This window comes from Brachycentrus maculatus, unplaced genomic scaffold (assembly GCF_059751285.1).
Source record: "Brachycentrus maculatus isolate JH-2025_06_01 unplaced genomic scaffold, ASM5975128v1 h1tg000620l, whole genome shotgun sequence".
In the NCBI taxonomy this organism is placed as follows: Eukaryota; Metazoa; Arthropoda; class Insecta; order Trichoptera; family Brachycentridae; genus Brachycentrus; species Brachycentrus maculatus.
Genome location: NW_028281358.1, coordinates 152200 through 177535, shown reverse-complemented (window position 1 = coordinate 177535; position 25336 = coordinate 152200). Strand labels below are relative to the sequence as shown.

The following is a 25336-nucleotide window of genomic DNA, read 5'->3' as shown; positions in this document are numbered from 1 at the left end:
AATGCGGGAAAACAATGTCAACGAAGTCAATACAAAAGGAGATACGATCGAGTAAAGATACCATCCTCCCAATCTGCATTACCATTAGTAGGTGGCAATTTCAATAATACAAGTTTTAGATGTTAATAAATGTATTTATTTAAAAAAAAATACAAAATTGAACAGAACCCAAAGATCTTCAGACCTCTTCTGCTGTATCCATCACACAAGCTTTCGATAGTCTGTATCCCACACGTTGAAATATTGTCTTCGAATGTAACAAAATTCAGAAAATTAAAAAAGTAAAGTAAAAAAACAGACAAATTATATCAATTATGCAGCATAATTCAAACGATGAATGCGGTAAAATGGTAGATAGAAACGATCGATGCGATCTATTTTTGTATGAAATGAATTCGGGGTAGAAGAAATAAACGACACCTCCGGGAAAACGATTATTCGAGGAACGATAGATAGAGGTTTCACTGTATATCCTTTGAATATTTGAATCACTAACTTTGTGGATCATTGTAATATGCATATTATTTAGAAAAATAAAATTACTTTGTATTTTGATCCACTCACTTTTATTATTTAAACCAACTTGTTTTGGCAACAACAGGGTTTGTTATAAAACAAAGTTATTTTATTTCTCCAAATAATATAAAATATATACTACACTAAATGTCAAACTTTTTACTAAAACAAATTGTATTAAAATATCATTGAAATACAATGTAAAACAACTTTTCATATCATTTCGACGTATTATATCTGCGAAAAAAGGTGCCGAAGTGCGGTTCCACCACGTCACATGAAAAAAAGTGCTGTATATACATAAAACAAAAGTAAAGTTAACCTTTCTGAATTTGGTTTTAACAATACCGTGTGTTGACAAGTTTCACTGTTCACAGGTCAATTTATTAGCTATTTTTAACGTTTTAAAATTGTTTCGAGCTAATTTTAAAATTGAAAAAAAATTAAATATACCAAGTCAAACTTGCATTACCTTTTGGCTCAAAGCAGTCGCATAACTTTGTCTCTTACTCGCGTAGAAAGTTAAAAGGTAAATTGACCTGCGCTGTAATCTACAGTTGCGAGGTTCATTTCCATATTGGCCAATACCCAAATAATAAATTTAGAGTACTAAGTATATTAATTTAAACATAACCTCAATATTATTAAATACACAAAAGCTGTTTGGTGTTGTATTGTGTTGTGTCATCACTTATTTAGTGAAAATTAATTTTTATAATCAATATTAATCACTGTTCTATTTTCCATTTTTTGTTTATCTATCTTTGCTATCTTAACTTAACTTATATTAATTTTTGCTATCTTAACTTATAGCATTGGAACCTCTAATAACACTTTAGGATACAAAAAAAAGTAGCCCAAGTTTTTTATTTCATACAATCTTAAGTCAATTACGCTTTTGGGAGTATTCGGTTTTTCTGCCTCGTCCATTTAAAATCATGATTTTTCTAGTATATTACTATCGCCTCCATGTGCTTAAAATAAATGTAAACGCAACCTAATTTGTTATTTGATGAAATTTCGAATGACAATATACATTTTTTAAAAATTAAATTTCTCTATACTTTTTAATTTTTTTTTTAAGAAAATTATTTTGACTAGTTACGCATCACTGGAAAGGAAGGGTAAATCTTTGATCACTCAAGGCTGGTGTTGGTGAACAGTTTTTTTTTTACATATTTTTTTGTAAGTATAATAAAGCGGTGTAAATAAATAAACTTGGAAAATTGATCAATGATTCAATCATAAAATAGAATTTTTATAAATGTGACATTGTATTATTTTGAGAATGTGATGTTTGTGTCCTTTGTGTATCGGTGTGTCGGCGCATGAGGCTTTTAACCTTTATTTTCTCATGTGTGCCATGGAAATAAATTATGTATTTTAATGGAAAACACGGAATGCAGACTTAAAAGGTATTCTCAGAAGAATACCTCTGGAGAAGAATTAACACCTTAACGACCGCATGTAAATATACGCTTATAACTGCACGCATCGTCAATTTTGTCCAAAAATTCATCCGCAATAAACATCGAGGCGAAACCATGTATATTTTTAGAGTTTCCTGGAATTTTTTTAACTCCTGGAGTTCCGCAAAAGCTCTGATTGTTTCGTGGAGTGTCAGTGTCTGACCGGTCCATATCATCAACATCCCCATCAGAATCATCTTCAGAATCACTCAAAACTATTCGCATAACCCGAGGACCTCTTATAGCTTCTCTAATTATTTCAGAACCACTCGGAATCACTTTCCACTTCTTTGTCACTTCTCTCAATATCATATAATATAATATAATATAATATAATATAAGATCCTAATCTTCTAAAAAAATATCCAAACAAATTCGGTCGAACCATAAAAATTTCACTGACACTAAAGATAAGTCGGGGTTTAATTTATGAGTCATAAATTAAACCCTGAAGAAGGCAACAGGTTGTTGCCGAAACTAGTTGGTTAGTAAAAATGTGAGTGGATCCAAAAACAAAGTCTTTTTATTTCTCAAAATAATATATCAATATGATCCACAATGTTAATTAATGCTTTCAATATTCAAAACTAAAGATAAGATTTGAAAGTGGCCGAATCTCGTTAAAATTTCAGTCGTACAATTTTAGAAATGAGATACAAACCTTCGTGAAGTCAACCCGTAGCCATGAAACAAACCTTTTGGAATGAACAAATGTCTCGATTTACACAATAGCGATAATGCGGAACCTGTCCTTAGCGGTCAGTTCAAATTTCCGCGCAAATGCGGGGCCGGTCGTTGAGGTGTTAATGTGCAAACTTGTATATTGTTTCCCCTTTCAGGATAGTGACAGAGCCGCTGATAATATCCACGAAGACAACATTGTGGGAATATAGAAAAAAAAAAACGTTTATTACTGCATATTATATTATTCATATATTCTTAAAAAGATACATCTTTCAGGCAACAATTAATTCATTTAAATAATTTTAAAAAATCACAGCGAATCCAACTTTACATGATTTATTGATTCGGCATTAACTTTGTAGAATGACATGTTGATTATTTAAAAAATATTTTTTACTATGTACCTGTAGATTAAAACATCTGTTTCGACATCATTTTCGAAATTAGTCGTGTGTGATGAAATAAAACTCATTGAGTTGTATTATACAAGTGTTTAGTTATAAAAAAAAATACAACTTTATTGACTGCTTTAAAAATAAAAATAAATCCGTTTTAAATTTTGCAACTGCTTGACACAGTCTTCGGCACAGTATGACTGTCACAAAAATAAGTACATAAAAAAAGTGTCAAAATTATGTTTTGGTTCATATTAATGATGCTACATTTTGTAATTTTACACAGTGAATGCCGATTTAATTGCTAAAAAATCATTCCACAATTTATTGAATTTAGACACCAAATAAACTTTTTTATAATCCTAATTATACCACTAATTATTAATATTTTATTATTATTTGATTCCGTTTAAACACTAGAAACCGTATATCAAATGCTTCAACACAGACGAAGCATCTATTTGTATGGAGGAAATATGGAGGACAGGGCTTGACCCGGCACTGGCTGGCTTGAATTATCATTTCAGACACGGTGTAACGTTCACCATTCTGCCCTTTATTGAACATCCATATTGCCTCGATTCCTAGAAGTTCGATATACAGAGTACAGTCACCGAGGAGGCAAAATATTGTAGAGATTTAGTTAGAATTGGCAACGATGTAGACGCGTCGTAAGACATGAGTTGCGAGCCACTTATTGTGTGAATATTAGCGGTGACATTTCTGTTTCCGGGCAGACAAGGAGAAGGTGTACAGCCGCCAGTACTCGGCGCCAATACTCAAGAGGAAGAGTTCTCGCTTCGGCCTCGGTCAGTCACCACTCTGTCCCGCCGGCCTGGCTAGTCTAGTTTAGTCCCGTAGTGTAGATATAATCCCTTTATTTTGTACGCAAGCAAACTCGAAAAATGCAAGCAAAAGTTACTCGCAAGACTGTTCAAATTACCTGTTCACATAGTGCAGGATTCAACGTTCAAACCTCAATTTCTATGGACTGAGAGTTGAAATCGTATTGATGTCAAGCTCAAAACGTAGCTAATTTTTAATATTACTGACATCTGTGGAAATAATACTGAAAACACAAATAATCTTTTCATATAGTCATGACAAAATTGGGCTATGTCAATATTTGGGCGGCCACCGTAATCAGACAAAATATGTCTGCATCTCGCTCGCACTACGTAATCGCATTACTTTGTTAATTATTTACATTTATCTTTTTCTTTTCGTGGTGCTACTCCGTGCTGAAGGTTGGCAATCATCATGGCAATTTGCCTGCAGTCGCTCAAAACAGTAACTTAGTGCTACAGTGAAACCACTCAAGTTGTCAAGCCAGGATACATGTCTTCTTCCTTTGCTGCGTTTATCTTCCACTTTGCTTGGTAATATTATACGTTTTACTCGGTATTTCTCTCCCCCCATAAAATGGCCAAAGCTCTAGCTTCATTTTCTTTATAATGTCTATAACTTTTGTCTCATAGTGATTTATTTTGAAGCAATTACATATCAAATTGAATGTTTCCTCTTATTTAAATCTTAACACGTTGATTGCCATTGCAATTTTCAGAATTCCGATTTTTAATATTTTTTTTATAATTATGCGAGTATTTTCTGTTCATTTATTAATAAATTTTCTGTTCATGTAAGCCAGCGTTGATTTTTTGTTCTCTTTCCATGCGACATCTATCCATATTAGCACTGATAAACTAGGATTTTTTTCGTAGCTGCAGAAATATGGCAAGTAAACACAGTACAAGATAACTCCTAGTCGGCGTCCTAGCAATGAACGTAATCTACGAATTATCTCATAGTTGACAGTCAACGTGTTTAAAGTATAATTAATTGTTTGACTGCAGAGTGCTTATAACTGCGGAGATGTTTCTGAGTGCAAGTAAACTTTGAAGTCGTTTTGCGAGTGAAGTTTTGTAAAAGTTCCCGAGTTTGCTCGTGTGTTTAGACACTGACACCGTATAGTTTAAGCTTGTTCCTTAGGAGTATATTTAGATGGTATCTTGACCCTTTTAGGTACTTGGGTTTATGGTGCAGTTCTGTGTGATTCGGGCCCACCGCTATACTAAAAGTGAACACTAGCAAATACCTTGTTCGAGTCACACATGATTTTAGACGACAATGATTATATAAGCGCCATATGATAGTAGGAAAAGTAGTATCTGATCAATGAAACAATAAATAATGACTGTTTAACCTTTCCCTAACGGTGCTAAAAACTTCTACATTCACCGGTGATACGTATTTCGTACAACAAATGAAAATATGGTTTAAAAACGTTACTTTGATTGACCATAGTTGAAGTTTAAATGTAATAATTTTGTAATGTTAGCTCTGGTAAGTATCTGAAAAGGATAAAAAAATACATCGCAAGTAGTTGCAATAACTAACGTAGTGACATGACCGCCGTGTATGACTACTAAACTTGCAACAACATATGCGTATACGCAAAGCACGCCACACGAAACGTTTGTGTATTGGTGATTTTATCCCCGATTTTTTCACAATGTATTTATTTCCGTTGCTGCAAATAAATAACTTTATATTATAATACTTTCATAATTATATTACGGAGGAATACAAAAATTCTGAGCCTGTATTTATTATATTTTGTGTTGATATTCTCATTTTAAAAGTCGAGTTGTAGTAAATACATAAAACCGGAAGGGGAAGGTGAAATATATTAGATTTTGATAGATTTGTTTCGCTGGTAGATATTTATTCTCGAAGGACTTGTGCATATAAGCAGTGTCCAAGTGACAAAGGCTAGTACGAGTGCGGGTATGCGACCCCGAGTGAACTAGCCATTGTTGCTTTTCGAATATCTCTATAGTATCATCCTTCTCCATTTCATTTCCCATATAGCAGTTGTCCACCTCCATAGTGTAATGGTCAGCACGCTTGGCTACCGTTCTGGAGGTCCCGGGTTCGATTCCCTGGGGGGTCAAATAAATATTAGTGATTTTTTCACTGTAATATTTATTCAATATTACCCTGGACTGATACCTGAAGCGGAAGGCTGATCATCTTTCCTTCATGTGTAAACGATCAAGATAACACTGCGTTTATATGAAGCAGTGCCCTATGCACCATTGGGGTGCGGATAAGGGTTTATTTTATTTTATTATTATTAAAGCAGTATGTCCTGTACTCTTAACACAAGTAAGTAAGTTTCTTAACGTAAGTAATTTTGAAATAGTGCCGTATTTATTGTATACACACATAACTGTACAAAAGTAACTAAATTAAATTTGAAATTTTCGCTTTCAAAATTGAATAATCCTTGAAAGGATAATTGTCTCATTTTGTCAGCATCGATGCACAGCACCGCTAAATCGGAAAGCTTTTGTAGCCCTAATATGGATCCACATTTATTTTTCATTCTCTTGAGCTGCCTGAAAGATCTTTCTCCCGTGCAATTCGTTATCAAAGACTTAAACGTTTCAGTACTGCATATTGATTAGGAGACGCAGATTCCATTTCATCACGAATCATAATGTTGTACAAATCTTGAATTTTATAAATTATATCGGGGTAATTTGTAACGAGTCCGTAACGTAATTAGTCCGCCTCCGTAGTGTAATGGTCAGCACGCTCGGCTACCGTTCTGGAGGTCCCGGGTTCGATTCCCAAGGGGGGTAAAATAAATATAAGTGATTTTTTCACTGTAATATTTATTCAATATTACCATGGACTGGTACCTGAAGCGGAGGGCTGATCACCTTTCCTTCATGTGTAAACGATTAAGATAACACTGCGTTAATATGACACAGTGCCCTATGCACCATTGGGGTGCGGATAAGGGTTTTATTTATTATTATTAATTTGTAACATTTGCTGTGTGTTCCAACTATACTGTTGCCAGATTTTCGCCCGCGTGGCTTTCTAGAGGAATCAAATGTAGAAATCTTCCCACTGGTTGTCAATTCATTAATATGTGAAATATCCTAATGATCTGAATAATGAGAAAAATATTACAGCTACCAATTTTACTGCCTAAAGGCCGTAATATTTTTTATTATTAAAAATTCTTTATTTGTGCTAGGTTGTGGTCCCGTGATTAGTGTCGCGGACTTTTGAGTCAGAGGTTCGAACCCACTCTACTACAATTTGATACCTATTTATAATAATGAGCCGCTTAGGCTCACAGAAATAATATGAAATTCAAGTATTTTTGTAAATAATAAAATTACGAATATTTCTCTTTTTTTTAAATTTTTTTTTTGCCTCCTTAGCTACAGCTTATTTAGCTTGTATGTATGTAAATCCAGCACTGTCTACACCTTTCTCATATCTGGAGTGTAGGACTGATCATAAATCCCACAATCAGGTTAGCGCCGCGTCCATCCAATGTGGTGCCCTATGCACCATTTGGGTGCAGAGAGATGATTAAGGAAAATAAGTTATCAAAACACGCGCGGAAGTTGTAGATTCTGCGACGGCATTCGCCATCTCTCCAATGCGATCTCAAACAGGCAACAAGTGTTCTTGTCACAAGGTAAAACGACCCAGAAAAATGCTAAACTTTGTATGTATCAAAATCTCATTTTTAATGGCTGAATTCTGAATTGACCAATTTTGAATGAGCATGAATCAGTGTTGCCAACTGATGTACCAAAATTTACTCCACAAGAGTTGGCAACGCTGGCATGGATTTTATAGAAATGCATTTATTGTTTATGGTTGTGATTTTTCCCCCAAATGTAAAAACTGGTCTATTCTGCTTGTATTGAGAATGTCACCATGCATGTCACAATGCAAATAGTAGATTGTTTTACTGACAATAATGACACATTCCTAAATAAACTGCACATTTTTATTATAGTAGACAATTTTTTTTTGGAAAAGTGTCATAAAACAAATTAGTTCAAATCCGCTTTGTAAAAGGAAGAAAGTTTTATTGACAATAGTGTCATAAGTTAAAATAGTACAGTCGATGTCACGCTTTTACTGTGCAAGAACGTCATAATTCAATATAAACCAGACAGGATGCTATTTGTTTTCTTTGCAATACTGACACAAAACAAAATAATACATTCTTGATACAAAACTAATAATTAAAAATGGTCTTACCTTTTGCGCAACACTGTTTTATGCCAAAATAATACACTATTGCACTAATCGACAAGAACGTTCCTGCTCGATGGGTCAGTCACAACTAACTTATGACGGTCTTGAAAAAAAAAATTAATAATTTCTTCAAAATGCAAAAACAACACTTTCTGCCCTGTAGCGGGTAAATATTAAGTTGAAAATATGCCGCTTTTGCTGGGATATAGTACATTTTTTAGGCATTCCGAAAACATGCATAACTCAAAATTGACAAATTTCGATATATGACGTTCTTGAAAGGAGTGAGCGATATGTTAGTTTTCATATGCATATTTGACATTTAGGTATTAGGTTATCAGTACCTAAACATATTGTTTATAGTAATTTTTAATACTCATTTTAATGAAAGTATAGAAACATACTTTAATCAAATATTTGTCAAATAAGAGTATATGCAACATGAAAATATCAATGATTTTGAAGAAACTTTTTTAATAGATAATATTAATAGTTTTATACTGTAGTGGTACTTTTATAAACAAGGGTGTAATGAAAGAAAATGGACCGAAGCTCTATATTACAGACACATGTGGTCTGCCATGCAAAGCCTTCAGGTGATTCTCTTAAAAATGGATAATATCAATTAACCGCTTTATCCTGATATTTATTCATCATCAAGGCCTAAAATGTACTTAGTGCATGTTGTTCTGCAATCCTTAGTGCATGTTGGACATCGGATTGACCAAAAACGCATGTGATTAATATTTTGTGTAGTTGCAAGTGTGTGACTATAGTGCTATGACAGTGACGTGTAGTATTGTTTGCATGCTGTAGTAGTGATTATCTCGACGAAGAGACGGGTACGTCTCGAAACTGGTAGACTGCAATCTCGGTGAGTGGTTATATACTAACATTAAGTATTATTTTTTGACATCTCATCAAAGATGAAGAAGAATATGGAAGTCTGGGCATTTACGGGGCTGACGACCGTCTGGTTTAAGTGATCACTTTACACACGTGTAACATTTACCAATTCTACCCACTGTCAATAATCAACCACACTACTCAAATTCTTTCAAGTTCTATATATATCAACCAATTTAGAAACCTAGTTCTTGAATCACTAGAACTTCACTAGGGACATCTATTGGTGAGATGAAAAGAAGCTTTTTTATTGAGCAGTAATATTAAGTATTTAACAACATTTTCTTCTTCTTTTTGTTGTGCCGTATCAGGTCTCCCAGTGTTGGGAATCACTCTGGCGAAGGCTTCTCTTTCTTGCGCGACCCGAAACAGCTCCCCCACATGTCTCATCCCGATCCAATCTCTTATGTTTCGTAGCCAAGATGTTTGACTTCTGCCAGGACCACGTTCGTTGTCCCTCAATTTCCCCCATCAGTATTGTTTGAAGTATACCGTACTTCTCTGCTTGCACAATGTAACCCAGATATGAAATTTTACGGATCTTTACATCCTTTAGTTAAGCGGTTGTCTACTGCAATGGCTCTCCTTTTAATATCATTTTGTTAAATATTTTCTTTTGTATTTTTGTAATAATAAATCATTCACAATTTGAGTATTTCTTCATCACAAGTAAATCTCGGATTTACTCGCTAGTCTTACGACGCCATTTTACTTTGACTTTTTAGGGCAGTGGTGGTGATGATGCTGGTCGCTCTCCCAGCAGAGAAATGAGATCGTAGTGGTCGCGCTCCTGGCGGAGGAATGAGATCTGTGGTTCGGGAAGCCATTGTTCGATTGTCTCGATAACCTGAATTCAAAGTCCGAATTTCCACACATCTGCCTAAATGCTAACTAATCAACTTCAGGTCACCGCTCTTGGAACAAATGTACTCCTTTTATTCCCGGTCATTGTCCCATGCATATAATGTATATTACATAGTTGCATTATCAAATTCTGCAAAAACCAATGCACTCTAATGCCTCTACACGTGTGGTCTACCCGCGGAGTGCATGGCCTCCACACACCCCCGCTTTTTTTAAATAATGACGTCCCGTTGCTATGACATTAATGATAAATATACTGTGACACGTTTGGCATTAGCCGACGTAAGGTAGACAAAGGCGCGGTTGATTGCAAGTTGTTCCTCGCCAGATGGGCAGCTGCACTCGCTGCTGACGGGCGGCGTGGCGGCGGACGACTCCACGCTGGCCGGGCTGCTGCCGCGGGTGCTGGACGCGGAGGACGCGGACCGGGAGACGGGCCACCTGCTGGTGTTCCTGCTGATGCAGTTCCTGTCGCGCTCCGACCAGGCCAGCCCCTCCGACGACAAGTACATCAAGTCGCAGAGCATCGTGCTCAAGCACCTGTACTTGCTGCTCGGGTACAACCAGGCGGAGAAGTCCTTCCACGTTCCGCCTTACAGACTCAGGTATTCTAATCTCCCATCTGACACCGATATCTTCACAACCGTTGCGGACGTTGTATTCATTTTTGTATCTACAGTAAAACCTCTATCTATCGTTCTTCGAATAATCGTTTTCCCGGATGTGTTGTTTATTTCTTCTCTCCTGACTTAATTTCATACTAAACTAAACCGCATCGATCGTTTCTCTAACGTTTCCCAAACAAAAAAAGGAATTCAACCAACTGTCTGCAGTTACAATAAATAGGTGTTCACTGTATTGTATTTTAATGGAAGGGTGTTTGTTTGCAGGCAGTCGGCGGTGTTCAACGTGTTCCTGGCCAACCTGCCCCAAGTGCTGGACCAGAACCACGTGATGGGCTGGTCGCTGGTGGGCTCCGTGCTGCCGCTGCTGCAGTACTGCCCCTGCCCCTCGACCTGCGTGCCGCCCCTGCCGCAGCCCGCGCCCTCCTACTCGCTCTGGCAGCTGGAGACGCACTCGCGCCGCTGCTGGCTCATGTCCCTGCTGGTGCTCCTCTACAAGGTAACTCACCTCTTAAGGTACACAAAACAAATAACTATATTGGCGGGCCTGTTGCTAAAAAGTAATATCATTCAATCAACCAGAAACAGACTAGTGATATTGATCAAAAAGTTTGATACCATACTTACCATAACTTACCTCTTAAGGTACAGAAAAGAAATAACTACATTGGCGGGCCTATTGCTAAAAAGTAATATCATTCAATCAACCAGAAACAGACTAGTGATATTGATCTAAACGTTTGATACCATATATAGATAGCTGTTGCAATCAGAGGGTAGATAGTAATTGAACATTGAAAAAAACATAAATTACAAATTGATGATAATAAGGAAGGGAAAGGAAAAAGGAGTTTAGGGAAGGAGGTAGACGGAAAAACGTAGAGATGAGGTTTGTTGGACAGTCAGGATTCTAATAATAAATAGTAATGTCTCAGACGCTTCTTAAAAGTTATCAGAGAAGGTGCATTTTTTACAAGAAGAGGTAATTCATCCCATAGTCTGGCTGCTTGCACAGAGAAAGAATGACTGAAAAATGATGTGTTGTGGCGAGGAATGGAAAGTGTTCTTTCTTGGGAAGAACGAAGTGATAAACCATGATCTGAGAGGTATATAAAATTTTCAGCAAAATAATTAGATGCATTGGGGTTGTAAAGAATATTGTAAAGTGGCGTGAGATTTATACGCTGGTTGAAGTGAAGCCATTTTAGTTCTGTGTAAAAATGATCCATGGTCGTATTTTTTTAAAATAGAAAATTATCAACATTTTAAATATATGCCACGCACATAATCGTTTGAGCAAAACTCAAATGGCAGTGGGCAAGACACAGTGCGAGACAGGACCCCACGAGCTGGACCTCAAGAATTCTACCATCTTACAGAATAATGAGGGTATATCTACTAAAATTGGACCGAATTATCGGGAACAAATGTGGGGAGATTGTGTTGCGATGGATTGATATGTTTCCAGTATCAGTACGCCCAGCAACCCGTCTGCGGCCAGCTGCAGTCTCTGGTGAAGATTGTGATCAACACTCTGGACTCCCAGCACCACGAGTGCAAGCGGATCCCTCCCATGGTCATCATGGCTCAGTCCACCAGATCCAGAGGTAAGTTCACAATTTGAAGCATAGATATTGGTATATGTATTTGACATTTTCCATATATTGAAATATGTACCTATATTTACATAATACATAATATTTTTTGGTATTAATCATGGTTTTTGAAAGAGATGAATGTAGATCTGAGTGTGAAATATTGGTAAATGGGGAGATTTTGGAACAGGTAGATGATTTCATATATTTGGGTAGTATGTTTTCTAGGGATGGAAAGATTGATAAAGACATAGAAAGGAGAGTGAATGCTGGGAACAGAGTGAATGGTGCACTAAAATCAGTTTTAGCAAATAAAAATCTATCAGCGGAAGCTAAACTGGCAGTACACAATGGAGTTCTGGTCCCAACCCTTATGTATGGAAGCGAAGCATGGAGTTGGCAAAAGAAGGATGAAAGCAGACTGAATGCAGTCGAAATGCGATCCCTCAGACGAATGTGTGGCAAAACGATGTTTGATAGATGTTCGAATGATGAAATAAGGAAAAAATGTAAGGCTGAGATAAGCATCATCGATAAAATTAAGAAAGGTGTGTTGAGATGGTTTGGACATGTGGAGCGTATGAGTGAAGAAAGAACGGTTAAACAAATTTATGGAGCGAATGTAGTTGGAAAAAGAAGCAGAGGACGACCGAGGAAAACTTGGCACAATCAGGTATGTCAAATACTTGAAAGAGGTCGGGTCAGGAGTCGTAATAATCGTCGGGTATGTATGAGGAGATGCATGAATGTAGAAGAGGCAAAGAATGTTTGCAAAGACAGAGTGGTGTGGCGTTCGATTCTCTCTGCCTACCCCTGCGGGGAAGCGGCGTGATGGTGAGTTAGTTAGTTATTAATCAGTATGGATAAAGAAGCGGTTAGCTTCGAAATAATAAAGTTATAATAAAATATTTAAAGTGATTTTAAAACAAAGTTACGTTTTAATTATAAAATGGAAAATCACAAAGTTAGTGCTTCAAATATTAATTATACCTATACATATAACGTTTTGACGGCATCCGTAGTGATGCTCGGCTACTGTTCTAGAGGTCCCGGGTTCAATTGCCAGGAGGGGGGGGGGGGTTAAATGAATATAAGTGTTTTTTTCACTCTAATATTTATTCAATACATATTACCCTGGACCGGTACCTGAAGCGGAGGGCTGATTACCTTTCTTTTATGTGTTAACAATCAATATAACACTGCGTTTATATGATGCAATGCCCTATGCACCATGGGGTGTGGATAAGCCATAATAAGGCATAACAATTGTCACGATTTTTTTTAATGTGTTTTTAATAATAAAATACAACTACAAGACTCTAAAAATCAATGTTTGATTTTAATATTTGATATATAGATGAGCTATTTACAAGCTATATGGTACTAGACGTACGGCAACTGTTCGTCAAGGAAGTACTGATTCACTTCTGGAATAAAATGGAAAAGGTTAGAACGCAACAAACTATTGGAACCCGGGCAGCATTAAATAAAAACTACATTGGCCCAGCCATTAAAACAAGTTTTGCCCAAAAAAATTTTTCATTCCTCGCTCCAAAAATATTTAATTTGCTGCCCGAAACCATTAAGATTTCCAGGAGTGATCAGGTCTTTAAGAACAGTGTCCGTCGATGGTTACTTAACATTGGAAGGGACAAGGTGGAAAGTGAATTAATTAAAGTCCAGGTGTAATTATCACACTGAAAAACCTTAAAACATAAATTATTTTTGTATCTCCTGTATGTTATGTTTATAATCTAATCATTAAAAAAAATATATGTATATTAAAATTAAAAAAAATATATATATATAAACTTTGTATTACCATGTTAGTATTCGGCTCAACACAGGCCATGCCTAAAGAGCCGTAATACGTTTAATAAATGTGTATATGAAATGAATATGTATATTGAATGTATCTATGTATTATGAAAATAAATAAATAAATAAATAAATAAAAAAAATAGATACATATTAACCTTCCCCTCCCAGTATTTACTACAACTCAACTTTTCAAATGAGAATATCAATGTAAAATATAATTATGTATTATATGAAAGTATTATAGTATAAAGTTATTCATTTGCAGTGATGGAAATAAATAATTTCTGATAAAATCGGGAATAAAATCATCAATATACAAAAGTTTTTGTGTGTGCGTGTGTGGCGTGCTTTGTAAGTATACGTGCATTTCGCATGTTGTAACGTGTTTACTCCGCCAGTCCAGTAGTGTGCGGATTGTCTCGCACGACGGTCGCGTGTCACTACGCCTTCTATAACGGCCACTTACGATGGCTTTTTTTCTCATTTCCAGGTTCAACTATGGTCAATAAAAGCAACATTTAGGAATATTCACATTTTTCCCGTTTTTAAACGACATTTTCATATGATGTACAAAATACATATCACCGGAACGCGCGGAAGTTTTTAGCATCGTAAGGGAAGGGTCAATAGTTCTCGAGGAAATGTTATAATGGCGTTTTATGTAATCCGCAATTCTGTGAAGATACATGGGGCGGTGCGAGTTCCAGCATCTCCTGTTGCTAATGAATCTGTCAACATTTCAGACATCAGTCAGCCGTCACTCGGAGCCGAGCCCGAGCTGAGTGGCGAGCGGGCTGCGGACTCTCCGCCTGCCTCGCCCGCCTTCCCCGCTGAAAGGTGATCTCCCTGCCATGTTAGTAGGGCCACGAGGGCGTTAGCTCCTCGCCCACCCGGAGATGATCGACTCATAAGGACAAAGTCTTCTTCCATAAAAATGTGTCCAGATTCACATAAGAAATAATTAATTAAATAATTAAGTCTCCAGGCTTTTCTGCCGGCTGCCAGCTCCCTTGCATCCTCCCAAGTCAGATCTGCGTCCCGAAGTTCTGACGAGAACTGCCGACGAACCTAGTGCCTTGCCCATGTACTCCGCATGCCTCCCGAGGCATGCGGAGTACATGGCCAAGCCAACTGAATCGCCTTTTCTTGACGACAGTTGTAACCAAGATTTGCTGGGTCCTACGCCTTATCTCTTCACCCCCACAAAGTCAAACCACCGCACGCCTAAAATTCTCCGCAGACACCTATTCTCGGCGCTCAGTACACGGCTGCTCTGGGCCCTTGTAAGATGCCATGTTTCACAGCCGTATAAGAGAACATGTAAGAAATACGTTGAGATAAAATGCAGTTACACCAAGAACCGCCGGTAAAACACTAACCTAAGACAGCGTCGGCATAGATTGTTACACATTCTATATAAAGAATTATACTATATAAAGAACCAACCTGCCGATGGTTATGCCTGTACGATGAGCTACCGCTATGTTGAACAATTTCACATTGGATATTCATTTGTTTTATGTGTCTGAAGGGGCATTCCGTAGCGGGATTCTTCTACATCTTTAACAAGAGTATTTTTGCTAATTTTCGATTTTTTGTTAATGTATACGCCTTAAATTTTAGTTTGTAATGTGTATGTTAATTATAAATAAATAAATTTGATTGAAAAAAAAATACTGGAATGTGGTCAGGTTAGGGGTCGAAATAATAGTTGAGTGTGTATGAGGAGATGCAAGAATGTGGAACAGTGTTTGCAATGACAGAGTGGTGTAGCGTTCTATTCTCTCTTCCTACCCCTGCAAGGAATCGGCATGATGGTCTGTTAGCTTATTAGTTTTTTTAGCCTTGCAGTCACATTTTATACTGATTCAATTTGATATTAAAAGCATCGATAACTTTGGTATGGTAATATAACACTCTCCTTATCATTCATCGTTCACTTTGTGTAATAACAAGTAAAAAATGAAAGTGATATTACACAAAGTGAACGATGAATGATAAGGAGAGTGTTGATTTTATTTTGTCTGGTACACCCATATATCTGTGGTGAAATGGAAGAGGGGGACAAGTCTGTAACACATATCATAGGACATTTCTCTTCTGTGTTACCACAGATATATAGCGTTACAAAAAACGACTCTGTCATGGTGGGTACTGACCAGAGCATTTTCATTTTCATTCGACTTCGGATGGAGCACTCGGAACACTGTGCTGACTATACGAATGCTCGCATCGTAACGTGTCACGTTACGAAAAAATGACTCTGGTCAGCCCCCACCTTCAAATAAACGAAGATGTTATATAAACTCTCTCTAATAAATAAAATATTTGGGTTTTCAAACTATTTGCAAGGTATAGAAATTGCGAATGAAAAAGATATAAAAAAGAGAGATGAAATATTTGAAAGCGATCAGGTTTGGAGTCGAAACAATCGGCGGGTATGTATGAGGAGATGCATGAACGTGGAAGAGGCGAAGAATGTTTGCAAAGACAGAGTGGCGTGGCGTTCTTTTCTCTCTGCCTACCCCTTTGGAGAAGCAGCGTGATGGTTAGTTCTTGTTAATTTTTCTTCAAGATTAGGTTCTTCTTAAGTCTAGTTTTCCTGTTCTGTAGGGCTCCGCACCTGCCCACCATGGACACGCACTGGGAGGAGAAGCCGCGCAAGTACCAGCACTGGAGCCTGGACCAGGAGAGCACGGAGTCGGAGCTCGTGGCCATCCCGGAGACCAGCGACAAGTCCGAGAGCACGGTGCACGGCAGCACGGCGCAGGTCTTAGATCCACATAATAACCCGCAATGCCTCTATTAGACTCTTGTCTGCAGATGGGATAATAAGGATCTTCAAACCCTTATACGCACCCCAATGGTGCATAGGGCACTGCATCATATAAATGCAGTGTTATCTTGATCGTTAACACGTGAAGGAAAGGTGATCAGCCCTCTGCTTCAGCCGGTTCCAGGGTGATATTGAACAAGTATTAGAGTGACCTCCCCTGGGAATGGAACCTCTAGAACGGTAGCCGAGCGTGCTGACTATTACACTATGGATGCGGACATCTACACGTCCTTGTGATCTCGGTACACCATCCTAACATCCGAGGGGATTGCAGGGCTCCTTCGACGAGACGACCCACTACGAGGACCCGGTGACCAAGGACAACACGCGGAGCAAGACCCTGACGCAGGCGGCCGCCATCCTGGACACCTCTCGCCCCGCCAAGGACAAGAAGCACTCCGACAAGTTCATGGGCATGAAGCCTCTGTGGTTTATGGCCAGTGATGATGACTCCTCGGTATGTAATTACTGTATGAACGTGAATCCTCCCTCATTATACTATTTTGAATGACTTTAAAGTTTTACAACATTTAAAGTGTGAATTGTAGGAGTTATTTTTCATATTATTTTTTGACATCTCAACATAGATGAAGAAGAATATGGAAATCTGGGCATTTATGTTTCGAAATTGAACCATGTACATATATAAATACAGTGGGTGGCCAAATTATTAGGGACACTTGTCCTTTTTCGTAATTTTCAAGGTTAGATGAATTTTGTGATCAAATAAATTCGTTCTAACTAATTTTTCTTTTGCATTTTTGTTGCTGGTATCATAATTATTGTTTTTAAGATGTGACAATGCTGTAAAATATCAAAAAAGTAAGGTTTTTGGGTGTTAATTAGTGAAAAATGGTATTTGTGTGAGTTCAGTTAATATTTTTTCAAACCATTTTTTTTGTAAGTACTAAAAAATTGTCTCCAGCCGAGGCTCAAGAATGGTTCCCTGGTGAAAAACCTTTGGGAGCTAACGAAACGGGAGATTGCTAAAAAAGTCATCACCACCAACCTGTTACTCATAGAAACTCTTGGTTAAAAAAATTTATGAGGCGAATGTAGTTGGAAAAAGAAGCAGAGGAGTCCGAGAAAAACTTGGCACAATCAGGTATGTCAAATACTTGAAAGCGGCCGGGTCAGGAGTCGTAATAATCGTCGAGTATGTATAAGGAGATGCGTGAATGTAGAAGAGGTGAAGAATGTTTGCCAAAACAGAGTGGTGTGGTGTTCGAGTCCCTCTGCCTACCCCTGCGGAGAAGCGGAGTGATGGTTACTTAGTTAGTTAGAACCTCCAAGAATTTGAATAGTGTGGTTGTCAATCATGGGTAGAATTGGTGAATGTTACACGTGTGTAAAGTGGTCACTTGAACCAGCCTATGACGGTCGTCAGCCCCGTAAATGCCCAGACTTCCATATTCTTCATCTTTTATGAGATGTCAAAAAATAATATGAAAATAACTCCTGTAATTGGAGATAATCCAGTATTTGGACACACTCAAAATGTTGTAAATATTTTTGTTGATGTTAATTATTAGATTACATATATACATTACGTACAATAGATACAATAACCATTTACAGTATAAAGGTTTTACAATAAATAGACTAAGTCCAAAGTTAAGGGATTCTTACACATTTAGTACAGTGCTTTCAAAGACACATTATGTGGGAAAAAAAGTATAGCCGCTCCACTCCACCATACTTTGCCTCCATAAATACTGGTAACAGTTGTTCCACGTTAGTTATTCAGATTTTTATTTTACTCTCAACAAAGATGAAGAAGTCTATCAATTCAATTCAATTTATTTATAAAAAAAGTAACTAACTAACTCAGGCCGCTTCCCTGCAGGGGTAGGCAGAGAGAATAGAACGCCACACCACTCTGTCTTTGCAAGCATTCTTCGCCTCTTCCACGTTCATGCACCGCCTCATACATACCCGCCGATTATTACGACTCCTAACCTGACCACTTTCAAGTATTTGGAATACCTGATGGTGCCATGTTTTTCGCGGTCTTCCTCTGCTTCTTTTCCCAATTACATTCGCCTCAGAAATTTGTTTTACCGTTCTTTCCTCACTCATTCGTTCTACATGTTCAAAATATCTCAACACACCTTTCTTAATTTTATCGATAACGCTTATCTCAGCTTTGCATTCCTTCCTTATTTCACTATTCGAACATCTATCATACATCGTTTTGTCGCACATTTTTCTGAGAGATCGCATTTTGACTGCTTAATTTATTTATTTATAGTTAATATACACATTACAAACTTAAATTTAAATCGTGAACATTAACAAAAATAGAAAATAAGCAAGAACACTATTGCTAAAGGTGTAGAAGAATCCTTCTTTGGAAAACTCCTTCAGACACATGGAACAGAATATCAAACATCATAGGAACAAAAATCAATATCAATTCAATTCAATTCAATTTATTCAACAAAAAAAATAATATATACATAACAAACAATATTCAAGGCGTATATATTAAAAGTAAGCAACAAGACTTAAAGGTGTAGAAGAATCCTCCTTCGGACACATGGAACAGATCAATATCCAATGTGATATTGTTCAACATAGCAGTAGCTCTTCTTACAGGCATAACCATCGGCAGGTTGGTCCTGTGTATAGGAATGTGAAACAATCTATGTCGACGCTGTCTTAGGTAACTATCGGGAACATACAGACCAATGTTTCGGATAATTTCAGGATTATCGATCATACCGCGCAACAATGGATAAAAATGCGTAGTCAAATACACATTCCTTCTAGTCTCTAAACTATTGTAGCCAAGCATACCCTGGAGAAACTCGGTCGGGTAAAGCCAAGGATAATAGCCGTACTCTCTCATGTAGAGAAACTTCTTTTGGACTTTCTCTACCATAAGAGAGTACTTAAGCTCTTGTGGCCCCCAAAACATGGAGCCACTCTCGAGTCTACTTCGCACCAGGGAGTTATAAAGAGTTCTCAGCACGCTGGTATTTTCATTGCATATCAATATTGGAATAATGGAGGTCTGGACAAATTTCCAGACCCCGTGAATACAGGGCTGAGTAGGGCGGTAGAATGACTGACAGGTCTGGGTTGGCTGTTTGCAGAGCGACAGTCCCAAGTGGGGAGTGAAGGAGGGGGTGCGCATGATGGTCACCTCCAGCCTGATGTCGGCCACGGACCAGCAGCAGCTCAAGCACCTGGCCGCCGCGCAGCTGCAGGCGCAGGCGCCCCCCACGCCTCACACGCCTCACATCCACACCAAGCTGCCCAACCAGGTACTCTTCGGGACAACTGTCAACCGTTTTAGTGCGTAATAATAATAATAATTACTCTTTATTCCAGCTTGACTAAGTGGTGGGTGCAATACTTCTTCTTCTTCGTCTTATTCCTCATTGCTGAGGGTTGTGACCCTTGCAGAAGCAATGACTCTTCTCCAGTTATCCCTTGACTGCGCTGCACGTAGCGCTCCAACCACTGAGGTGCCTGCTGCTGCCTTAATTTGATCGGTCCATCGTGTGGGGATCTTCCTCTCCCTCTCTTTCCCTCCAGGCTACCGATCACAACTAGTCGTTCCAGGCTATCCTCGTTGCCACGCGCAACGTGTCCAAAGAACTGGAGAATCCGTCGGGTACAGATATTGGCCAGAGTCAAGCCATCGAAGCGTAGTTCCTGGCGAATGGACTCATTGGTGCATCTAGCTATCCATGGAATTCGGAGCATGCGCCTCCAACACCACATTTCGAAGGCATCAATTTTTCTCCTTTCTCCTGCTTTTATGGTCCATGTTTCCATGGCTCCTGACAAGCTTCGTCTTGGTGTTGTTACTCACAGCCCGGTCTTTCCAGATCTTGTCTAGCTTAGACATGGCACTTTTGGCGATGGCGATACGACGTCTAATCTCTCCTTCACATGATGCGCATGTGCAGTACTTAGTCAGCCATATATGTTTTACAACATTTTTTTTTTATAAAATGAAATTAAAATTACAATAATAAAGAAATAAAAAAAGAAAAGAAACCGCGAAACAAAAACAATTAAAAATTAAGTATTTTTTTTTGGAGAGATGTAGTAGATGAAGATCAATCATATCGCTGGCAAACGCAGCACTGTGCTCCAAGTACGTCAATGCATAAGTATGTTAAAATTGCTGAAAACTTGCAAATATAGCCCTTATTATTAGGTGTGTGTACAAAATCAACAATATTTTTCTCAAATATTGACCCATTTTAGTATTTCTTTCTGGTATCGATCAGTATTTCTGTATTGATTAGCATTTCTTTCCGGTCATCACCCGACATAGGATAGCCCATGTAACGGAGTTTTTCCTCAAACAGGTGGCCAAGTTGATACCGGGCAAGTCTCTGGAGTCGGAGACTGCCAAGGCGTCCGCAGCGAAGATGTCCCCCAAGTCGGCTCACTCCATCCAGGTCATCGGAGGAAGCGCTTCTGCTCAGACGCACTGCGCCCAGGTCACCATACGCCAGGGGGGCAACTCCAAGGAGTCCGCCAACAAGTGAGCTCGGGTTTATTATTTCTTGCGCCTAGACAGTTACTGAACCGGTTGACCATAGTGAAGTCTGTACTACGCCCGAAACTATTAGGTTAGGTAAGCGAACTTGTCCAACTCTGTAGTGTAGTGGTTAGGTTCCAGGTTGAGTAAAAATAAGTGTCAATTTCCTATTTAGGGTTGGTAGGGCAAAAAATTAAACGCTTTCCCATCTCCGAATTCAACCGGCAGTTGAAGGAAAGAGCGGGAGAATCGTTTCTACTCCCTCCATCGCATAAGTCGCAGACAGTACATTTGATTATGTGAGATTTTCTTCAATTCAATTTCGCATAAACATTTTTTTATCCTGAAATAATAAAATGGTCAGTAAATGTAAAGAGAGCAATGCATAAAAACAACTGTTTCTAGAAACAGTTTTACCTCAATCTAGAACCAAACATGTTTCGCTAACTTCATTAGTAACACGCGAGAGCCTTATCCATATTTTTCGTTGTTGTTGTTGCTGGATTTAACTCACGAGGGCCATTATTTGTAAGATATGCCTCCATACAGAAGCACCTTATTACAAAGAAAAATATTAAAATCTAGGGATTCACACGGTTTACGATTTGCCTATGATAATTTTTTGCCCTGTGCAGCGTTCAAAGTCCATTACTGAACAATTTTATTGCCTCGATTCTTTTTCAACATAAAGTAGAAAGTATATATATATATATATATATATATATATATATATATATATATATATATATATATATATATATATATATATTTCCAAATTCATGTCATATATATATATATATATATGACATGAATTTGGAAAGTTACTGCGGATAAAACACTTGTTTTATGCGCAGTATCTTTCTACAACTCTCTGTCGAGGAATCCGGATAATCGAGATGCATGCAATGCTGGTGGATTCCTTTTGCATGTTAGTTCTTATTTTATAGAATATCGATAGCCATACGAAAAGTAAAGTAAGTAATGATGAGATACCAATTAATATGTAGTAGATTTATTTATTTGTTTTCTATTACATTTTACTATACATACAATGTTTTGTAGGCAGGCAGAACCCGCAGCGAGATGTTCATTTACACCAAACTATAAATATTACAAAATAAAACATAAAATAAAGTTAACACTTTCCTTATCATTCATTGTATACTTCGTAAACACCGGTGTCGGAATAATCCTTCAATCATCAGGTTAGATGTAGACTAAAGTGAAATTGTTACGGTCTGACATTTAAACAAAATTATATTTAGTATTTTCTAACCTTTCCCTCCCGGTGATATGTATATATTTACTACAACTCGACTTTTAAAATGAAAATATCGGTATAAGATATAATAGATACGGGTTCACAATTTTTTTAATCCTCCGTAATATAATTATGTATTACATGAAAGTATTAAAATATAAAGTTACTATTTTATTTATTGTCTCGGCTTATTATTAACTTTGTGGTAAGACATGTTACAATGATTAAAGAAAACACTTGTTTTCTACCACTTGAGTTTTATTAAAGACTACATGTTTCAGAAGTTAAACTTCAAAAAGAAGTTTTCTACAAAAAGAAAAAGAAGTAGGATGTATGATAAGGAGTGTTATATTACCATAAAACACAAAGTTGACAATGCTTTTAATATACAAAATATGAAGTAAAGTTATTGTAAATTTGAATTTGTTACATGCAGCAAATCTAAAGTAGAGAAGACGGATAACTCGCGCGGATCTCCCAAAGCTCTCGGGAGACAGAAGCGCCTCACAGGTCTGTAGTTGTTGGATACGCTAGATTCCACTCACGCATGACGGTCCGGACTGATCCCTCACTCTGTTGGTGCGCAGATACGCCTCGCTGCCTGCCCGGCTACCAGTCCGCCTCGGCCAGCTGCTCCTCGCCGGACACGGCGCCCCCGTCCAACGGGGAGGGGCCCTGCAGCCCGCGCAGCCCCTGGGCCCCGCCGCGCCCCCTGCCGCCGCCCAACGTGGAGCGCCTGCTGCCCATCGGCTCCTCCACCAGGATGTGTGAGACAGGCTTCTTCCATGTCGTATTGGACTATTTTACAATATTGTAACGGTTTACCCATTGGATAAGATAAATAATTGAGCCATGTGACAAATCTGTCCGCCTCCGTGGTGAATGGTTAGCGTGTTTAGCTACCATGCTGGAGGTCCCGGGTTCGATTCCCAGGGGGGGTGAAAAGAAATATTAGTGATTTTACACTGTAATATTTATTGAATTTTACCCTGGATTCGTACCTGAAGCGGAGGGCTGATCACCTTTCCTTCATGTGTTAACGATCAAGATAACACCGCCTTTATATGATGCAGTGCCCTATGCACCATTGCGTGGGGATGAGGGTATAAAAATAAAAAAGTAGAGAGGTGTAATATGGTTAAGTTAATATCAGGATAGAAGAGTGTGGCGTTCAATCCGCTCTGCCTATCCCTGCAGCGAAACATCATGGTTTTTTATTATTATTTTTTCTATACATATTACATACATACATAAGTCATATCTTACAATATAACACTCCTATATTTGTGTTTTTATTATTCACACAAATAAATCAATTTCATACTATTTCTGTGAGCCTAAGCGGCTCATTATTAGAAAATAGATATCAAATTGTGGTAGAGTGGGTTCGAACCCAGAAACTGTGACTTAAGAGTAACACTAACCACGGGACCACAACCCGACATATTTTTTGCTAATTAAAAAGCTACCCATGTGATTTGCTAATGCGGGGCGTTGTGCGGTGTGCAGCGGCGTACGCATCGCCCGAGTCCCCGCTGTCCAAGATGGAGGTGCTCTCGTGCGGGTCCAGCGAGCCGCCCTCCAGCGACGGGGGCGAGGCCACGTCGCCTCAGCCCGCTGCGGGCCCCCCGGGCCGCTTCAGCATCCCCGCGCCCGAGCGCCTGCTGCACATCGGCCAGCACTGTGCGCCCACTGGGGGGCCCGCCTTCACGCAGCTCGTGGACCGCGTGAGGGAGGCGCTCTGCATGCCGCCACCTGGTAATGTCTCACTTCGTGTGCCCACTAGGTATTATCACACTTGGCAATGACCCACCAATTTGATATTATCCTACTTAAGAGCGATCCATCCACTTGGGATTATCACACTTGGCAGTGACCCACCAACTTGGCATTATCGCGCATGGTAGTAGACCCACCCACTAAGTATTATCACACTTGACAGTGACCCACCAATTTGGCATTATCCTACTTAAGAGTGATCTACCCACTTGGGATTCTCACACTTGGCAGTGACCCACTAGTTTGGCATCACGCTTGGTAGTGGACCAACCCACTTGGTGATATTATATTTGATGATTTTTATTTGGTGATTTATATATTGATATTGCCAAGTGTGATATTACCCACCCAATGGGTAATATCACACTTGGCAATGACTCACACACTGGGCATTATCACACTTGACAGCGACCCACCAATTTGGCATTATCCTACTTAAGAGCGATCCACCCACTTGGGATTATCACACTTGGCAGTGACCCACCAACTTGGCATTGTCACACTTGGCAATGACCCACCCTCTGCGGAATATCACATGTGGCAGTGACCCGCATACTGGGCAATATCACTCACTGACCGACCCTCAGTTAATAAAAATGAATTTCAGATCCTGTTAGCAAGAAAGATCGCTCTCGTTCAGAATTGGGAGTCGCTGGTAAACAAGACACTCTGGCCAGGCAGTCTTCCGGTGAAGGCTCTTATAGGTAAAAATCCATGTTCAGCATTGATTAGGGGGAACACTCACTGTCTGTGTTTTTTTTCTTTTGAATGGAATTGCATTTATTATTTACCTTGCTTATTATGTACAAGCTTTATAGAACATCAAATGATTTTTAGTTTCTTCTAGCTAAAACAAAGATGTTTTATTTTAAGCTGTGTTGGGAGCAGGAGGGATAATCTACTGTGGGCAAATCGTGAAATTCTCAGCATTTGCTCATTGCTGGGAGGTAACAATGTAAAACTTCTCCGGAGAAGCCGAATAAAACAGACCTTCCGTTGCACTAGAA

The 25336-nt window shown here is 38.5% G+C and overlaps 1 protein-coding gene across 1 annotated transcript in view; it reads left to right on the top strand.

The window, feature by feature from the left end:
• The window catches only part of unc79 (UNC-79 domain-containing protein), a 95817-nt gene that overhangs the window by 48754 nt on the left and 21727 nt on the right, over positions 1-25336 (top strand). The window contains exons 22-34 of the mRNA XM_088273949.1: positions 3802-3873; positions 10239-10515; positions 10801-11032; positions 12002-12140; positions 14693-14786; positions 16563-16719; positions 17060-17242; positions 19884-20054; positions 21114-21292; positions 22987-23060; positions 23138-23317; positions 24060-24308; positions 24937-25033. Coding sequence (XP_088130075.1) covers positions 3802-3873; positions 10239-10515; positions 10801-11032; positions 12002-12140; positions 14693-14786; positions 16563-16719; positions 17060-17242; positions 19884-20054; positions 21114-21292; positions 22987-23060; positions 23138-23317; positions 24060-24308; positions 24937-25033 — 2104 coding nt within the window. The remainder of the gene's footprint in view (positions 1-3801; positions 3874-10238; positions 10516-10800; positions 11033-12001; positions 12141-14692; positions 14787-16562; positions 16720-17059; positions 17243-19883; positions 20055-21113; positions 21293-22986; positions 23061-23137; positions 23318-24059; positions 24309-24936; positions 25034-25336) is intronic.